This window comes from Protopterus annectens, chromosome 12.part0 (genome assembly GCF_019279795.1).
Source record: "Protopterus annectens isolate FY-2018-M chromosome 12.part0, PAN1.0, whole genome shotgun sequence".
In the NCBI taxonomy this organism is placed as follows: Eukaryota; Metazoa; Chordata; order Ceratodontiformes; family Protopteridae; genus Protopterus; species Protopterus annectens.
Genome location: NC_056746.1, coordinates 382,469,201 through 382,488,582, shown reverse-complemented (window position 1 = coordinate 382,488,582; position 19,382 = coordinate 382,469,201). Strand labels below are relative to the sequence as shown.

General features: G+C 39.3%; 1 protein-coding gene across 1 annotated transcript in view; it reads left to right on the top strand.

Annotated features, from left to right (window-relative positions):
- Positions 1–17,774, top strand: part of TNRC18 (trinucleotide repeat containing 18) — a 725,141-nt gene extending 707,367 nt beyond the window's left edge. Inside the window, exons 27-28 of the mRNA XM_044088920.1 lie at positions 13,709–13,783; positions 15,540–17,774. Of these exons, the coding sequence (XP_043944855.1) occupies positions 13,709–13,783; positions 15,540–15,746 (282 nt within the window). The 3' untranslated portion in view covers positions 15,747–17,774. The remainder of the gene's footprint in view (positions 1–13,708; positions 13,784–15,539) is intronic.
- The last annotated feature ends 1,608 nt before the right edge of the window (positions 17,775–19,382 follow it).

The following is a 19,382-nucleotide window of genomic DNA, read 5'->3' as shown; positions in this document are numbered from 1 at the left end:
TCTTAGTCTCACCTCCGGATACGCACTCCAGGAGTGGCGCAGCGACTGTGGTCCCACTCCACAAAGGCGGTGCCTCCACCGACCCTGGAAATTACCGTCCCATTAGCTTGACAAGCCTTATCTGCAAAGCCATGGAGAGGATCATAATGGATCTCATAAATAAAGACATAGGGAATTTGCAGACCTTGGATCCAACCCAGTTTGGCTTTGTCAAAGGCAGATCATGCCTTTTAAACTTGGTTGACTTTTTCGAAACAGTCACCCAGGCCATTGACGAGGGTAAGGCAGTCCATACAGCCTACCTAGACCTGGTGAAGGCTTTCGATACAATACCCCACTTGGGTATCATTGAAAAACTCATCAACTTAAATGTAAACCCATACATTACAAGATGGGTTGCAAACTGGCTGAGTGACAGAATCCACAGGGTCAGAGTTGCTGGCGCCATGTCAGACTCAAAGCCTGTCACAAGTGGTGTCCCACAGGGTTCAGTCCTGGGCCCACTCTTGTTTGGCATCTACTTTTCTGAAGTACAAGCAACCACAGGAGGGTTATGGCTGACAAAGTTTGCAGATGACTGCAAACTGGGCGCCGTAGTTGAAAACACGTCCAACACAGATATCCTTCAGAAGGGTCTCACAGAAACGGATAACTGGTGCCAGAGCCATGGCCTAAAGTTAAATGCCAAGAAATGCATAGTCATACCCTTCGGGAAAAATAGGGTTACCCCTAGCTACCATATAGGTGGCAATCCCCTGATCACAGAAGAAGTTATCAGGGACCTGGGAACCCAGGTTGACAGTAGCCTTTCATTCGACACTCATATTGCTAAAGTAGTTAGGAAGACCTTCTACATTGCCCACCTTATCATGAAGGGATTCACATCTAGATCAAGGGAAGTCATAGTCTCCCTATACTCATCACTCATCAGACCAATGATCGAGTACAATGCCCCATTCGGAATGTATCTGACCCGACACTTGCAGCAGCTGGAGAGGCCACAAACGTTCCTCACCAAAAGGATAAAGGGTCTCAAAAATCTGTCTTATGCTGCCCGACTGAAAGAACTCCAGCTATATTCAGTTGCTTACCGCTTGCTCAGAGGTGACCTATGCCTGACATACAAGGCCATGTCAAACCCAGAGTTGATGAACATGCTCCATCTCAAAAAATCTAGATCCCTCAGAGCCACAAGGGCGGGAGACTTAAACCTCGACACGGTTATTAATAGGATGTGCTGGAGGGATAGATTCATCACCCAAAGACTCCCTACGCTATGGAACAAAATCCCGGTTTATGTGAGGCAGAGCACCTCGCTGGCCCTGTTCAAGAGGAATCTTGACCAATGGATGGGAGACCGCAAATACACCCCAGGGGTTACCTCAGTGTCACTGCTCGACAGAGGCACAGTAAAATAATGGGCATAGGCACAGTAAAATAATGGGCATAGTTTCTCCAAACTAGGGGTGGCGTAAGCCGCAAAACTATGGGCTAGGCTTATAAATGCCCTCGGGCAGATAGCCTAGTATGAACCTATGAACCTATGTAAAAACATTGAAACAGAGACTAAAATAACTCCATCTCACAGGGCAGAAATGCTCCATACAGTGCACCAGTTGGATTTGACCTACAGAAAACAAGCATTAGATGCTTTATACTCTTGGTGAGAAAATAAGTAAACCTGTGACACTGAGCAGTTTCCAAGAATCTGACTGGTTATTATGCGTACATTAATATTATGTAATCCTTGGACAGAAATTATATAGACCTGAGTGAGCTTTTCTCATTTCTTAAGTGAAAAGTGGCAATGTAGCTGAGATCCATCACCACACTCCTGCAACAATGCATTACAACTAGTACATTCCCCGCTGCCATGCTTTACATATTATCTGCATTAGAGATAATTTCCCTACACGCTAGATACAGTATTTTAGCTGTGAATCATAAGGCACTGTATTCTTACAAGCGGTCTTGGTAATGTAAAATATTGTGATATGACAAAAATACTGTTGAAGTGAGATTTTGGACCGTTTGTTTACTGTCACTGACTTTGTTTCAAGTTATAGCATGTTAAGATTATCATACCTTGATATATTTTATACTTGTGGAGGTGTAAACCTTTTTAATAACATTATCTTGTTGATGAATACTGTGATGACCGTGCTTTCCCTGAAAACTTGATTTTATGGTGTTCTTTGGTTTGCAATCAATAAATGGATCTCGTGAGAGTAGTAATTTATGTGGCCTTGGCTACCTTTCTTAATGAAAAGGAACTCTGCTTCCATTGTTATGTTTCCTGACTTTTCAGTAACAATAGCCTTAAGGGCATGTTTACCTTTGTGGATAGTCTGTTACCCATTGAAAAATGTTAATTTCCAGCAAATGGATTTTAGGATTTTTTTTAGCAAATATTTCAGTTTTATGTACACCGTAACACAGTTTGGGGAGCTGTGCATTTATAAAGTAATGTAGTTTATAGGAGGAAAAAAAGGACATTAAAATCAATGACCAACAGTCCAGCCCTCATTCTTACTTATGCAACTGTGGAAAGTAGTGTGCGTGTAGTGCCTACTTCTTGCATATTGGAAGATTACTCATTTTTTTTTGTAGATGAGTTCAGTATGAACAGTCATTAACAGATATCCTATGGACTGTTGAAAATGTCTACACTGCCGTAGGTTGGAAGCATTCTCTGTGCCTCATTATTAACAGCCTGGAAAGCATTTTTTTGGATGATTAAGAATACCGAGATATGTGGTGCCAATTTTATACACCCTCACATAACTCGACTGTTAAGTGTAAAAGAGAAGATTCAAAGTAAAATATTCCAAAATGACAGCTTGATGGTTAACTAAGCATTGCATTTTCCAGTCCATAGTTTTCATACTTGCTCCCCATATGTACTTGAGGTAACTTTCCTTTTGAATTTTTTTTTAATTTTACAATTAACTCAGATTAAGGGACATAGCTATGAAAAGAAGATTGCTGGTCCTTTGAGGTTACATTTCCAGAATGAACAACTTGCTCTGCTAGGCAAATCAAAACATTTCTGACAGGAAGTAAATATTCTCAAAGGCCAAAAGCCACATATTCCACCTCTTCCCCTATCACCATCCAGACCTCTCAAGACCCAACTCTGAAACTCTGATTAAAAGGAAATCTGCCACCTCCCTATTACCACAACCTCTACCCTCAATTCATCCAGCTCTACCCTCAACTCATCCAGCTCCCCTCCTTTTATCAATCCTTACTATTTTAAGAAAATTACTTGTAAATGCCTTGATGTCCCCACAAGGAAACGTACCTCTGGATGCACCCCCTGATGCAGACAACCTATGCCATTGGTTAATTTATCTATGCAAAGACTTCCTTAACACACCTCTTCTCCATATTTATAACCTCTGCTCACCACCAACTACAGTACCAGACATGGTGAAAACTTCTCGTCAAACCCTTACCCAAACAACCTTAGCCAGAAAGTACTTCTCACTTTTCCCCATCTCTGTCCTTCGTACACTTGGGAAATGTGTGAAAAACTAATCAATAACCAACTGTCTGCTTGCATCCAACAGTACCACATCCTCTGTATTCAACAGTATGGATTTTGTCTGGCCAGAGCACAATGACAGCACTATGGTCACTTACAGATGAGATCCTCCTCAATGTGGATAAAGGAAACCTTTCAGGAGCTCTTTTTATTGACCTTACCAAAGCATTTGATCTTATTGACCACCACTTGCTTCTTCACTTCCTCCAAGAAACTGGAGTTAGCCCCAACTGTCACCTCGTTCAAATATTTCTTATCAAACAAGTATTTCAGAGTCAAAATAGGATCATCCCCATCACCTACAGCACCTTTAACCAGAGGAGTGCCCCAGGGATCCATAAGTTCCCCATGTTTTTATTCTCTATTAGCAAACTACCCTCTGATCTCCCTAACTTTCCTATCAGTCTTTATGTAGGTAACATCTTTTTTCTTAAATCCACTCCCTCACATTCAGCTGTTCAAACCCAACTTCAGTCTGACCCTCCACTCCTCTTAATTCTCAGCTAAACAATTATAAGGTACTCCTAAACCCCTCCAAAACAAAAACTATGACATTTGGAACCTCACAAAAGCTGAAAAAACTCCTTTAACATCTCAACATCATAAATCTCAGTGGTTCCCCCAATAAAAACAACCATGTCCTTTAAGTACTTAGGTTTATGGCTAGATCAGTCACTTAACTTCTAAGTCCATATTGAAAACAGGATAATTTATCTTTTACTGTGGTCCTGGGAAATATATCCCTTTCTCTCCAGATCAGCTAGAACTGCCATAGGGAAAGGAGTCCTCCTGGTTCAGCTTAAATAAGACTCTCCATCACAGCCACAGCCTCTAAAAAACTTGTTTACTCTACAGTCCATTAAAAACAAAATCTGCCAATTAATTTCCACACCCCACTCAGAAACGCAACTGCATCGCCCTCTCCAAAGCCAAATGGCTACCAGCCGCCTACAGAGTTGAGATACTCCTATGTCTCTTTTCAAACCACTGTAACCAAGTGCCTTCCCACATCTTGCAGCTAAGCTCCATAATAAAACCACCCCCTACATCCTCTCCCAATTAACTCCCTCACTCCATACAGCTCAAACCAAACTTCACTGGTCCCGATCCTTATCTGTTCTTGCACCCAAACTCTGGCAATCCCTCCTCCCCTCCTCTCCCCTAAAATAAGTCTCCTCTTTCCTCACATTCAGAACACAACTCAAGAGACACCTTCATCAAAAATCTGACTACAAGTGCTTTTTCACTGGACATATCACCTAACTCCCTTCTCACCTGCATCAGGTCTACTTTGCTGCTCTCTTCTTCCAAATTCATATTTGTTTTTCTACTATTAATAATTTCATATTGTTTCAATTGTCTGTGGGATTGTTTACCTTCTGTGATTACTCTATGTTTGAACATTTACTCTGTTTTTATTTATTTATATTTTTTGTGAATTTCATCACCCCGGGCTGTGCCTGCAAATGGTCTGTTACCCCAATAAACTAAACTAAAAAAAAAATTGTATTTCATTACAAAATGTCTCATTTATAGCCATTTCACAAACTGTGAATGGAGAAATAACATTCTTCTAAATATGATAGTTGCTTCGTTTAGCATACCTGAAACTACAGATAGATGTTAATGTTATGTTATAAATGTCTAATAAAGCCAGTGATTAAGTCATTTGTTTTGTGGAGGTTTGATTTATAGACAGTCACAAAATTAACTAGTTAGGAAAAAAGTAAAAGAAAAATGGGGCTTGCAGATGTATGAGTGGATGCCCCCCATTAAAACAAATCTGCCAATTCATCTCCACCCCACCCCCCAGAGTTAAATATGAATGAACATTTCATACACCTGCTGGTCTTTCTCACTTCTAAAGGCAAAACTGCTTCACTAATCTGCTACAAATTTCTGATACAGGTCTTAACTGTTGATAATTTTACAACAATGGACCTACAAGCTCAGTTATTTGATTTTTATTGGAACATCTGCATTGAGTATTTGTGTAACATAATGCATTTTAGACTTGATAAGCAAAGTGCAGCTTATGTGATTTTAAACTTTGGTTACAATGCATGCTTGCTTACCTTTGCTCTTTAAAAGCTTCTTCTGAACCCTGTAGAAGCTAAATGGCTTTGAGTTGGCTCTACCAAAAGATAATAGCTGTGAGGTTGTTGTTTTTCCCATAAAGTAATCACAGTAACAGAAACAGCAAACCTTGAATGGATACAAGTACTGTGGTTTGCAAAAGCGGACTGAAAGTGCTTCTCAAACAATCTGGAAATATAGAGCTGATAAGTATATTTTTGGCACTTTAACTGTTCAGAGTTTTGCACTGTCTTTATTTTTGCTTGACTGAATTATTTATATATTTGCTTGCAGAATTTTGTTTTCTGGTCTTGCTGAAAATTTTTTCTCCCACTCCACCCTATTGCTGCTGTGTTCTTAAAGTTGGTAAAACTGGTCTTAACAGCTTTTGTGTTATCTGATTGTCTCAAGGCTTGACTTCTGTCTTCCTGGTATAAAAATGTTACCATTTTGTAAATTCCTCCATGTCATTGCTAGAATCTCCTTGTGTTCTGACTCAAGTGCTTCTCAAACAGTATGGAAATACAGACCTGATAAGTATATTTTTTGGCACTTTATCTGTTTCACTTTAACTGTTCAAAGTTCTGCACGGTCTTTATTTTTGCTTGACTGAATTATTTATATATTTGCTGGCAGAATTTTTTCTGATCTTGCTGAAATTTTTCCCCCACCATATTGCTGTTGTGTTTTTAAAGTTGGTGGCTTTTGCAGTTGCATGCTCCTACTGTAAATTTGATCTGGGACATGCCTCCCAGTCCCATCTCTTTAACTCATTCTACCTAATACAGAGATCGTTTGGGAAGGCCAAACCCCTTAGTCCCTTAACATTGAATTATCTTCTGTTCCTGTTATCTCCCTTTTTACTTTATTAAAAAAGACACTTTATTCAACTGCTTAGTCTACTCTGTTAGTCATCTTGTTTGCTTTTTCATGCTACTTGCTGCCTATTCTCTAAAGTGTTCAACTGCATCTTTTCTGTTACATTTATTACTGCTTGTTTATAGCCTGTCTAAATTGTTAAGTGTTATTTTAAGCTCTTAGTTTTGGTTTAAGCACTTGGGCTTTAGGTCCACCCCTTAGCTCTCCCTGGCCTTTCTCCCTCAAATTCTGAAAAATATGGCTGGACAATTTCCTACAGTTTCTCCTGCCAGTCTGGTTGATATGGGCATCCTGAGACAATGTAACAAATGACTCCTGCAGATGGACAACCATCTACTACCACCACCTAGGAACACATTTTTTGAGAGATGCAATTATATTAGGGACCTAGAGTCCAAGCTCTCTCCCCCTCAAACCAGTATATCTGGCACCAAAAAGGTTGTCAGCACAATCACTACACCTCTAACACCACCCACACCTACACAGCAACACCTACACATGCGGAAGTCCTCCACATAAACATACCCAAACAAAGGAGACCTCCAAAGCAAAAACACACACAATCTCTACAGCCCTCCATATCACATACCATGCATAATCCACATACCTAAGACTTCACCATAAACCCAACATATTAGTCATAGGAGACTCCATTGTGAAACAAACAGATGTGCCTCTCACCAGGCTGGATAAGGAGAAAGTCACAGTTAGTTGTCTGTCAGGTGCCAGAATCTGCCATATCACATACACACTCAGGTCTCTCAACAACAGGTACTGTTATGACTCTGTCATAGTCCATGCTGGTGTGAATGACTTGAGATGTACCTCTCTGGACTATATGAGGAAAGACATGATTGAGCTCGCCAATTGTGTCCCAGGCAGGTATGTCCCTAGTCTTAAGCAGCATTCTGCCATCCCCCAGAATGATGCCTCAATACAAACAGAAAATGATTGACTTTAACAATTGGCTTAGTTTCTGGTGTCATTCCAGAGGGATCCAGTACCTGACAGCCTGGGAAGATATGATCGACAGACCACGATGCTTTGCCAGAGATGGCCTGCATGTGTCTCACCTGGGCTTCCGGCTTCTGGAAAAGGTTCTTGCCTCCCCTATAATGCCTCTTTTAGGAAAAGTGATGAGGTTAAAACTACCAACATAAAAATTTAAACAAAACACAAATTAAAGGTCATGCTGCTAAACGTTAGGAGTCTAAACATGAAACTGCACTCATTGCAAGCATTCCTAACCCTGGAAAATGCTGATATCTGTGCAGTCACAGAAACCTGGTTGAAAGCTGCGGAGAGCACCCCAGCCTTACCTGCTTACTCATCCTGTCATACATTCAGACCAAAAACTGTGGGCATAGCTAGCTACCAGCCTCCATCTGACTCAAGATGCCCAATCCGCCTGTTTGGACCTGTTCGAATCTATCAAGATTAAACCCTTTACCCTGATCCTGGGTGACTTTAGCTTCCCAAACATAGATTGGAAGAACTACTCATGCCAGAACACAAATGATCAGAGATTCCTTGATTTTGTTAATGCAAATGCCTTGGAACAGCTAGTCAATACCCCCACAAGAGGTGGTAATATATTGGACTTGGTATTAACCAACATGAGTAACCACTGCCGCATCCCTGTAGTATCATCCTTCCTGGTAAGATCTGACCACAAAGCAGTCACTTTTGAAGTCACCATCTCCCCCAGCCCCCCCCCCCCCTCTAGCTAGGATCAGACATAAAAACTTCTCCAAAGCTGATTACAGCCTTCTGAGGGATGTTATAAACAGCTTCACAACCCCCTCCCCTCTGTAGGAACTGGAATCGATATCCAAAACTACACCAAAGCACTATATGAGCATTTATATAGATGCATGGAATCAGGAATACCTGACAGGACTATACACAAGGAAGAGTAAACCTGTCTGGTGGACATCTGCAATAAATAAACTCTCTAACAAAAGGAAAAAAATTGCTGTCCAAGACCAAGAAGGAGCAGGTGCCCAAATGGAAGCAGTGTCTCCTTAGTCTGAACAAGTAAATAAGAGCATTAGTGAAATCCTCCAAAGCAAACTTCGGGTCCAAATTGGCCACCTCTACTAGAAACAATCATAAGGCCTTCTTCACATATGTCCGCAACCTCAAAGGAAGCACCCAGATCTGTTCAGACCTGGTGGTCAAGGACACCACATGTACAAATGCTGTAGCTATAGCAAACTTGCTGGCTGACAGATTCAGCAAAAACTTTACCCCTCTGTCCCCCACATCAGTAAATCAGGACATCCCCAATACCTGCCCCCTCCCCCTTATATCTAGGGAGCAGGTCATCACTGCTCTCTCAAAAGCAAAAAATACAGTTTCCATGGGACCCGATAACACCCCCAGCTGCATCCTACATGAACTCAGGCAGGAACTTGCAGCACCATTAGGCACCCTATTCAACCAAAGCCTAAGTACTACCTTCATCCCAGCTGAGTGGAGGACAGCCACTGTCATCCTTTTACACAAAGGTGGAGCATCCACCGATCCGGGAAATTATAGATCCATCAGCCTAACTAATCTGATCTGCAAGGCCATGGAAGGGATTATCATGGACATCATTAACAAGGACAATGGCAATCTCCAAACACTTGATCCACACACAGTTTGGCTTTGTCAAGGGGAGGTCATGTCTGCTAAATGTGGTCGACTTCTTTGAGACAGTCACCAAAGCCATGGACTTCGGGAAGATGGTGCACACCACCTATCTTGACCTGGCCAAAGCCTTTGACACTATTCCCCACTCGCGCATAATAGATAAACTCTCTCAACTAGGCATCAACCCATATGTTACCAGATGGGTAGCAAACTGGCTCACTGATGGACCCCACATAGTCAAAGTAGAGGAAGCCACCTCAAGCAGTAGATCTGTGACAAGCAGCATACCTCAAGGTTTGGTCTTGGGGCCTCTGTTATTTCGGATGTACTTTTCTGGGGTGCAGGCCAAAACCAGTGGGCTGTGGCTGACCAAGTTTGCAGATGACTGCAAGCTGGGTGCTGTCATCAATTCCCCTAGTGACGTGGACATCCTCCAAGAGGGTCTCATTCAGACAAATGACTGGTGCCAGAAACATGGCCTCAAGCTAAATACCAAAAAATTAATCATCCCTGTGACAACCGTGCCCTGGCCCAGCAATCAAGGAGCCTCAGTCCTCACCACTAACACCAGGGAAGGGCGTCTCATATAAGAGGAAAGGATAACAAATACACACAGTAAAGTACAATTTCCCTTAAGTGCACACAGAGATCACAGTCTGGGGCTGATTGCTCCCTTGCTATCCAGGGCCCCAATAAGACTCCCCACTGGCACAGCTATAGGGTCCAGATCTCAGCCTAGCTGGCAAGCTAACCTCCTGTACCCTCTCTGTCCCACCAGTGCTTAGTGTCCCTGCCCAGGTAGCTGACACACCACACACACTTTGAGATAAGTATTTATACAACTTCACATACACTCCTGGGAAAGGCTGACACAGATTCTCCAGCTGTGCCCCTTTACCCAGACTATACAGTAGTAATTTCTGTCACCACCAGCTAATACTTATCAGCTATCCAAAGGCCCTTTAAAGGGTGTCCAGTTATTACTTTGCAATGTTGTTATCCAAGTGGTAATGTGACTATTCAGTCTAAGGCTTATTAGAGTGGCTTATTACAATAAACTCTATAAATATGCAATGTACTCTAGAGCTTACTTATCGCTACACAAACCAGCCACACATAAAAGGTTTTAAAATATTTAATAATAAATAATTAAAAACACAAGACAATACTACTAAACTACATTGATATCTAAGAGTTCAGAGATCACACAGAAACTTAAAACAGTACAGTAGGAAAGTTCTGGTATAACAGAAAAACACTTGTCTAACTTTCTTCTATGTTCCTAGCTATTACTACAAGAAAACATATTTCTAAGACACTACTTACATAAGACAAGAGGCAGAGTGCTGATAAGTTAGATATCAAGATCAAAATGCACACAGTCTCTCTCTCTCTGAACAATAGTTTTTAAACTCACTAACAAACATCTTTGCTAGGCCCTCCCAAATTACATCATTTTGACACTTAGGTTTTCCCAGTATACACATTACATCATTTTGACACTTGGTCTGGAGTTCTCAGGCCAACAAACTGCATTATTTAGCAATCTAACACCTGCTCAGGAAACTACAACAATAAAAGACATTTCATATGTACACTCTAACAATTGTTCCTTAAGTTAAGACAGTAGAAAAAATGTGTTCAGCCAGCCGCTTTGGCACCACTATTTAGATCAAAAGAGTATACAAGACATAATTTTACTTCAAAAGAACAGATGTGAAATGCTTAGCTTAGTTTTCCCTACAGCAGATGGCAATGTTGCAACAATCTTGAAGTTCACATTTTACAATGTTTTCTTTCATTTAAGAACACGAGCCTGTATTTTACATTTATATATACAAATGATAGAATTATGTATCAAGTTCTATTTGACCAGGCTGGCAGCCTTCGCCCATCTTTCCCCAATCTTCACAATCCCCTTTGAGGAGAGTGACGTTCTCATAAATTATCACATTAATAAGAATGTCCTAAGCATGCAATCAGTCGCGAGGGATTTGGACACCCAGGTTGATAGCAGCCTGACTTTTGACCACCATTTTGCTTCCGTTGTAGGAAAAGCATTCTACATGGCCCACCCCATAAGTGAGGGCATCTCATCCAAGGACAAGGAGGTCATAACATCCCTGTATTCTTCCCTCATAAGGCCCATTATTGAGTACAGTGCCCCTTTTGCCATGTACCTCGCAAAGCACATGCAGCAGCTGGAGAGACCACAGAGGTTCCTCACTAGGAGAATCCAGGGCCTCAAACATCTACCATACACAGGTAGGCTAAAAGCCCTAACCCTCTACTCAGTTTCATACAGACTCCTCAGGGTGTAGCCTCTGTCTGGCATACAAGGCGATCATGGACCCTACCTTGATGGGACTGCTGCATATCCACAAGTCAAGCTCCACTCGAGTAACCCGCACACTCGGCCTCAGCCTGGTCTGTGACATCAACAAGACTTGTTGACGGGACAGATTGTGTCCCAGAGACTCCCCCATCTATAGAATAGACTACCTCTCCACATCAAGCAGAGTACCTCTTTATCCCTTTTTAAGTGCAACCTGGATAACTGGATGGGAAACAGAAAATATACCCCTGGGATTCCACCCGTGCCCCTGCTGGACAAGGTCATCGGGTGCTGATTTGTCTAAACATGGGCTAAACTGTTGGCTATGCTTATAAAGGTCGCAAGGCCAGTAGCCTAGTAACCTCCTATGAAAAAAAATCCCTTTTGTAAATACCTTTGAAATATGAAAAATATTTAAATGCAGTGGCACAGAAATGGAGATTTGTCAATGTATGTTATTTATTTTTAACATTTCTGTGTTTTGCCAGTGTTTTGGGCTTGGTCATTTATGCATCCACCTGGGATCTGTAGCGTTATTGTCACATTGTGGGCATATAATTCCATTCAGTAATTGTAACATTTATTTGTAAAATGTTACAGCAGCCATTCAAGATCTGAGATGGGTTATGCATATTTAGCCTTATGATTATGTATTAGCACTACCATGAATATGTGGATTGGTTATCCATATTTGATTAGCTTATAATTGTGGAATTTGTTGTCATTACCATAAAAATGTTGATTGTGTAGAAATAATTTATTGCCTTTCTGCAAGACAAGCTGTAACACACCACCATATTATTACAAAGTTTCTGTAGGAACTGAAGAAAGGGAAGTGATATGAGCTTATAAGTAGCTAGTTTGCTAGGTGATTTCTGTTCTTCATTCAGTAGAGTAATAAAGTCCAAAAGAGATCACACTTCATTCAGACATCTTGCAGTCTAACTTGGGTATAACTGCAAAAAGTTAGTATAGAGTCCAGTTTTAGGGGAAAGTTGAAAATAAGCGTTTTAACATCTGCTTGCAATAATGTATCAGGCTATCTGTTCAGTCGATCACACTTGTCCTAAATTTAATACTAGATTTCTAGATTTTATAAATATGTGTAAGTCATACACAGTGTGGAGGCACAGGAGAACAAAGGGTGAAATCATGGATGTGCAGGCTAGCACATCTTTTGGAGGTGATATTATATGACAGTTTTATACTGTGTGCATAAGCACACAACCATGAATGGGCTTCTTTTTTTACACTGATTGCAGTTCATTACAGTGTATGACATAGTTTAAGCCTGCAGAATGTTTCTATACTTGTTGTGCCTGTTTGTGGTCATCTGTACACCTGTTTGTAGTAAAAAATAGTTTAATGGGAGAGGCACTCTGAGCCACTAGCTATTTTCAAACAGCTCAAAATGCAAACTGTGAAATACAATTTGATAGGATGGTTTTGTAAGTCTATTTAAATGCTGCCTGGGGAGGGAAAGTATAGTGTAACATTTGACAGGATGAGCTAATAAATGTTTATTCAGAAACTGCAACAGTATAAAGGGTGTGAAAATAAGAACCGGATCTGAAGGGTGGGCTGTTTAACCAGTAATAGAGGATTCAGTCGAAGAAGGAAGAACTGGTAACATCAGGGGAGAAATAGGTAGGCCAGACCATGATGTGTTTACTCTTCCTACATTTCTGTAGGGTGCACATTTCAAGCCCTACAACAAGTAACAAAGAAAGCACCCTCTGTACCCTATTAGTAACTGACTAGCAGAGCTTAAGCCCCAGGCCTGGAATTTGCTTGAGTCAAGTAATTGGATCATATGGGAATGGCCAAAGTAGTTGGGAGGATTTGAAAAATTGTGCCAACTTGAGGAAACTGAGAGAAACCTGCCAACTTCCCAAAAAAGAAACAGGAATGAGGAGTGTGAAAAATAAAAAGATGGTGCAGGAAAGAAAAAAGAGGTAGGTGGAGAGAGAACCAATCCAGTACTTTGGGCATAGTGTAATGCAAGTTTAATATGAGCAAATATCTTAAGTTACAGGATATGTTGTACAGATTATGTATATTATAAAGGAATGTAGTTATACTGCATTTGTATAATGTAAGATAGAAAGTATTGTTTTAGTAACACTTTCAGTGCAATTGCACTGGAGTATAATGTGGAAACAAAATGGGTAGATGAGTATGTATACAGTAAAGTGACAATTTGTTTCCTTTTTCACGGTGAATCATGGGGACAGCAATGGGATCAGAAGTCTGGAAGGAGCCTGCCAACAATTCTCCAAGCTTCTAGTCAGAGACAAGACTTCATGGAGGTGAGTAGAGCCAAAATAAATAAATAAACTGAAACACTTAAAAGGATTAGCGAATTCATGTCACATGTTCATAAAATATTCATATCATTTATATTATACTACAGAGTATTTAAGTTGTTTCCAAGCTAAAGTAGATAGATTTCAGTTTGTGTATCCAAAACATCATCCCGGTGTGTTAACATCTGTTCTTTAGTGGCGATTCAGTAATGGAAGTGGTACTCTTGTACGTAAGCACTACATCTTGCATATCAATATGCATATAAAGAAATTATAATGATATAAAAGAAACAAAGTTGCATTGTACTTCTACAAGACACTGAAGCAGCCACCGTCTGCCATTTCTCTAGAGCATGCCCTTTATTTCAGTTGTGCAAAGTGCACCCGTGATTATATTTATTCAAAATTTTGTTTGCAAAAAGCCTAATTGGGATGGTTTAAGGCTTTTATGATGTGGAGAAAGTTAGAATTATGCTTTTCAATGATTGTTTGGCACATTTAGAGCGAATCATTAATTTTACTAATATTTTAACATTTTTTAATTTTATCACCCTGTGTATATATATTTGTACATATGTGTATATTTTCAAATTGCAGTCTGAAGAGTGTGGTTTCCTGCATTAGACTGATACAGTCCATGTTTAATTCCATGTTGTAGTCATACACTGTTAGTATTTTGACAAATCACAAGCTGCCGTGTAGCCGATGCCAAGTGGTAGTTTTCCACAGGAGCTTGCCCATCTCTTAAGAGCTCAAGCTGCTCAAACTGTGTATGTGACTGGAATTAGCTGTTCACTTCCACATCAAGTTGTAGTGGATATATTGTACCTGTCAGTACTTGGTAAGGTAAAAAGCACTCCAGCAAAATAGCAGTATTTGAAATATACAGCTGACTGCACTCTATCACTGTAGGTTCCTCTCACTTTGTCAGTCTTATTGTTAAGGACTGATAAATAAGTAAACCACCTGAAGTAGTAGTGGTGTTATATTTTTATGCCTAAACCTGTGTACTTTTGTTTCCCCTCACAGTGAAATATTTTTTGTGTGCATGTGCTTCAGTGTTGACCTGTAATATACAGTCCTTTGTAAATGTATTTATTAAGCGGGTATATACATTTAAAATACAGAAACCTTTCTGTGATGATTTGCAAAAACAAATATTATGGTAGCATTTTTGTTCAGATATGCCTCCTCTAAACTCAAATCTGCAGCAGTATTCAGTCTAATGAAAGACTGTCAAGCCCTCACGCATTATGTTGAGTGCTTACCTTCAGTGGTACCAAGTGTTCCTTGGCATAGATTTTTGCTATTGTAACACGATAAAAAGTGAAAAATCTGTTAATCATGTGATGCGATGTTAAATTCTTGGCTCAGCCCTCACAGGATGTACTTTTTTACTAATGAATTTTATTGCTGCCTTGGAGATGAAATTGAAGTAAAAAATCTTCCTTCACCTTTATAATTTTTGCATGTCTACACAGACTAACACTTGTAGTTTTGATATTTACATGACAAGAGACTGGGTAGATATGGGAGAGATTTGCAATGGTTATTATTAAATCTAATTTGAAATGTATTTTAAGAAAAAAAGAAAAGCAGCTTCCTATTTAAGATTAAACACTGCACAAGTCCATGTTTTTTGGTCTTCAGCTTGACCTTTACACTGAAATTATATTTTCATACAGAATGTACAGTTGAGGTTATATTGGCAATTAAAAAGTAAACCTCATAATGTAATTTTTTTCTTTGTCTTAAATAGCGTGCATTGTACCAGTCATCGCATGTTGATGAGAATGATGTTCAGACCATTTCCCACAAGTGCTTGGTAGTCAGTTTGGAGCAGTATGAGCAGATGATAAAAACGAAGAAACACCATGACAGCGAAGACTTGTATTATCTGGCAGGGACATATGAGCCCACCACAGGAATGATTTTCAATACAGATGGAGTCCCTGTCATCTGCTGAGAAAGCAAGATAAAACTTGAGAGCCATCTCCAGCATAGATTACATTGTTTGAATTGCTGGTGCACTTAAAATGAGTCAGAGAAGCTGTTAAAATAAGCATTTATTAAAAAATGTTTGTGTAAAGTTGCAATCCACAGCTATTTAAACGTGACAGTGTCACAAACAGATGCTGAAAAGCTTAAAAGAATCTGGTCGAGTCATTGTTTCCTAACTGGAAATAGTGTTTTTTGAACCATTTAGAAGTAATTGATTGAAGCCTTTTGAGTTCTTTCAGCATTTTGACATTATCATCTTAAGGCACCATAGTAACTTAATTCCAGCTGGCCTGTCTATCTGAATGTAACAATACAGATCATCTTTATTTCTTTACAGAAGGTTGCTACCTGGATGGCAGTATTGCCTCATGTAACACAATGCCTTCTTGGAAGCCACATGCTTCACTTTCAGCAGAAGAAAGGTGTCATAAAAGATTATATTCATGGAGCGTAAACCTCACAGACTTTGAGGCAAATATCACATGCTGCAGTGCAGCCTTCTGGGAAACCTGAATGAGTTTAAATAAGAGGGAAATGCTAATGCACTAACCTTCAAGGCAGAGTCATGCATTTCTGTTACAGCTCTTGGAAACTATTACCTGCTGTCCAATAAAATAAAACCAAGGCATGTGGAAGCAAAGGCATATTGGACTTTAAACCTTTTAAATGAAGATGAGATTGCTGTGCAAGAGACCCTTCTGTGATGCTGTTAACAAATTTACAATGTAAAGTGACTTAGCTGAAAAAAAATCTGCTTACCTGTCAGGAAGGGCCAAAGTTGAAAAGATTAATCCTTTTACCAAGTAAGAATGTAACAACTGAATGATATCCAAGTACTTGCGTTAAAGATGGAATACGACTGAACCACCTTCCCATTTCTGTGTTGTCACTGAATGGCAGTCTTTTTGAATGTGAATAATCATCTTCTTGTCCCGTCATAGCATTTTCATAGATTGCCTACATTCAGACACCTTTAGCAAGCTTGCCAAAATATCGGATTTAAGACATTAGTATAGCTGAATCTGGACTTGTGTTGCACAGCTCACCTTTTGATTAAACAATTAGTATAATAAAGAATGTTCTGAAAAGGATTTTGTACTTCAGCAGTTTCGGACACAACTTACTTTTATTAACTCAGACTGCTGATTACACTGTCTAACTTTTAATTTTCTATGCTGAAGTTTTTAGAGTCCAAAAATACAAGCAAGGTACTTTATGATAGATCCATATAATGCTACAGTGACATATTTTCAAATAAAAGACATTTTGACCTTGTCCAGTGCTGCGCAATTAACAGAAATAGAAAAGGACATTCTTTTGAGCCAGTGGTAGAGAGTGTTCTTTTCATTTAATTGTTGAGTTAGAGTTGGGGAAGGCTCATTTCTTTCATGTATAATTCTCATGTATTAAAATATTTGTTAAGTGTATGTACTGTATATCTTTAAATGGATACAATTTTAATTAAGAGAAAATTGTTTTATAAAGACTGTGAACAGTGACAAGCTTTTATGTTTCAAAACAAGTTTTTGGCATGAATCTCCCAGCTGAAAACTTTGTAAATATATATATATATATAAAACATATACATATAGATATATATATATAAAGACTTTTCAGAGTATTTTTAAAGTAGTGGTTACCGTATGGGGAAAGATAATAGTGTTAACAGAAAGCACTTACTCACTGCCGAATGCCTTCTTTGGAAGAGAACTTTTTGACAATCGAAAGAGAGAAGAACCAGATTTTTTCATTTATTTTCATTTGTTTGTTTATAGAGCTCTTTGTGATGTGAATAATGAATGTTGTCTGAGCTATCCACTTTCAGAACTGCCAGTTGTGGTTGAGTCCATACTGGAGTTGAACTGGCAGGGTTTCAGATAAAGGAAGGTTTTCTGTGAAAACACTAACTTTAGATGACAGTTGTATACTTCTTGCGAGATGCAGAATGCAGTTACAAAAATGAACAAATAAAAAATTGTGCATTTTTACTTCATTTCAAGAGTTTTGCTTGTCAAAAAGTAAAGTTTGACCACTTTAGTTCTTTATACCTTCATTGACAGTGCATGTTGAATATTTTGACACACAGGTATGTAACTGAAAACAATGAAACATTTTTTCTGAATTTAGTTTGCAAGCCTTCTAGTTTCATTTTCTGTTTTGTTTCTTTTCATGTATTTGTACTATGTGGCAACCATCATTTCAGGTGGTGTGATCCTTGATGAGGTGATGGAGGGAAAAAAAGGAATTCATGCAATTTTAAGATCATTTGATTTTTTTCAAAAATAGTCTTATTTATAAAGTGGTGAGGGGAATTTTTAATTATAGCCATATATAGCAGTCATGTTTTTCACAGTGATATGAAGTAAATGCTGTGTTATGCAGTTACCTGCTGCAGCCATAGCCATTCAGATATACATCTGTGTTCCTGCCAACAATTCTGTGTTATATTTCCAAATACGTACTGCACTGAGCAGGAGATATGGCTAGGTGCCAGTACCTTCCTTTAATCTCAGACACTTCATACAGTGTCATTGTGTTAACTTTGCCATACTGGTAGTCAGGGTGCACAGTGGTTTCTTCTTGTTTGTTTTCAAATGTGTTAATGTAGTAACAGCATAGTGATGTCTGTCATATGCATGCGTATATATATATATATATATATATATATATATATATATACACACACACACACAAGCTATCACTCCTCTGCTGTTTTATTATGGATATGGACTGGACCATTGTGCAGCACAATCCCCTGAACAGGACAGGCATTCAGGAGATATTGATATAGCTTGCAGTGAGCTGATTAAAGGAGCATAAGGCTGATTTTCGAACTGTACTGCTCCACATCTCCACGCATAATTCTTGTTTTGTGTAATCAGTACAACTCAGTAAGTAGTCTTGCTGTGTAGGTAGATCTTTTAACACCAATCTCAAACACACAGTTCAAGATTTTATAAGGTTTTATGGACTTCAGTAAATTGAGTTAGTACAGTATGGTTTTGCTTTCAGTATCCATGACTAATCCCAGAACTCCAGATGTTATATGCCATACTCTGGTATAATTTTAATGATACTCGGCAGATGCTTCCATGTTTTATGATGGAGCAGCCTAATGAATGCGCTATCAATCTGCATGTGTTAAAGATATAGCATTCTGGATTTCATACGTCACAGTCACAGGTACCAGAATTCTTTCACTCATAGTGTAGTAGCAGTTTCCCAGACATCCTCTGAAACATTACTGTTTAACTATTCTTTCTGTAGTATTACCAGCACCCCTTTTTCTTTAGGCATCTAGTGTGCACAGCAGGTATCAAGTTATTCTGCTCTGCCAAAGAAAATGTTCCAGAAAGATGATTTCCACTGTAGTATTTGCAAAGGTTGCCCAGTGAGAAAGGCCACCATAGTTCTCATTCAGCTATTAAGAAAGAAAGAAATCTCTGTTTTAATGTAGCACATTCATTGGGATGTTACTGGATTTTGATAGAGTAAGCCTGGTGGTAATCTTAGTGTGAATGCCTGCCTTTGGCACTGTATGGTTGCCAGATGGAATGCTAATGAATTAATTATGAGATCAGAATTCTGTTTGTTCTTATTT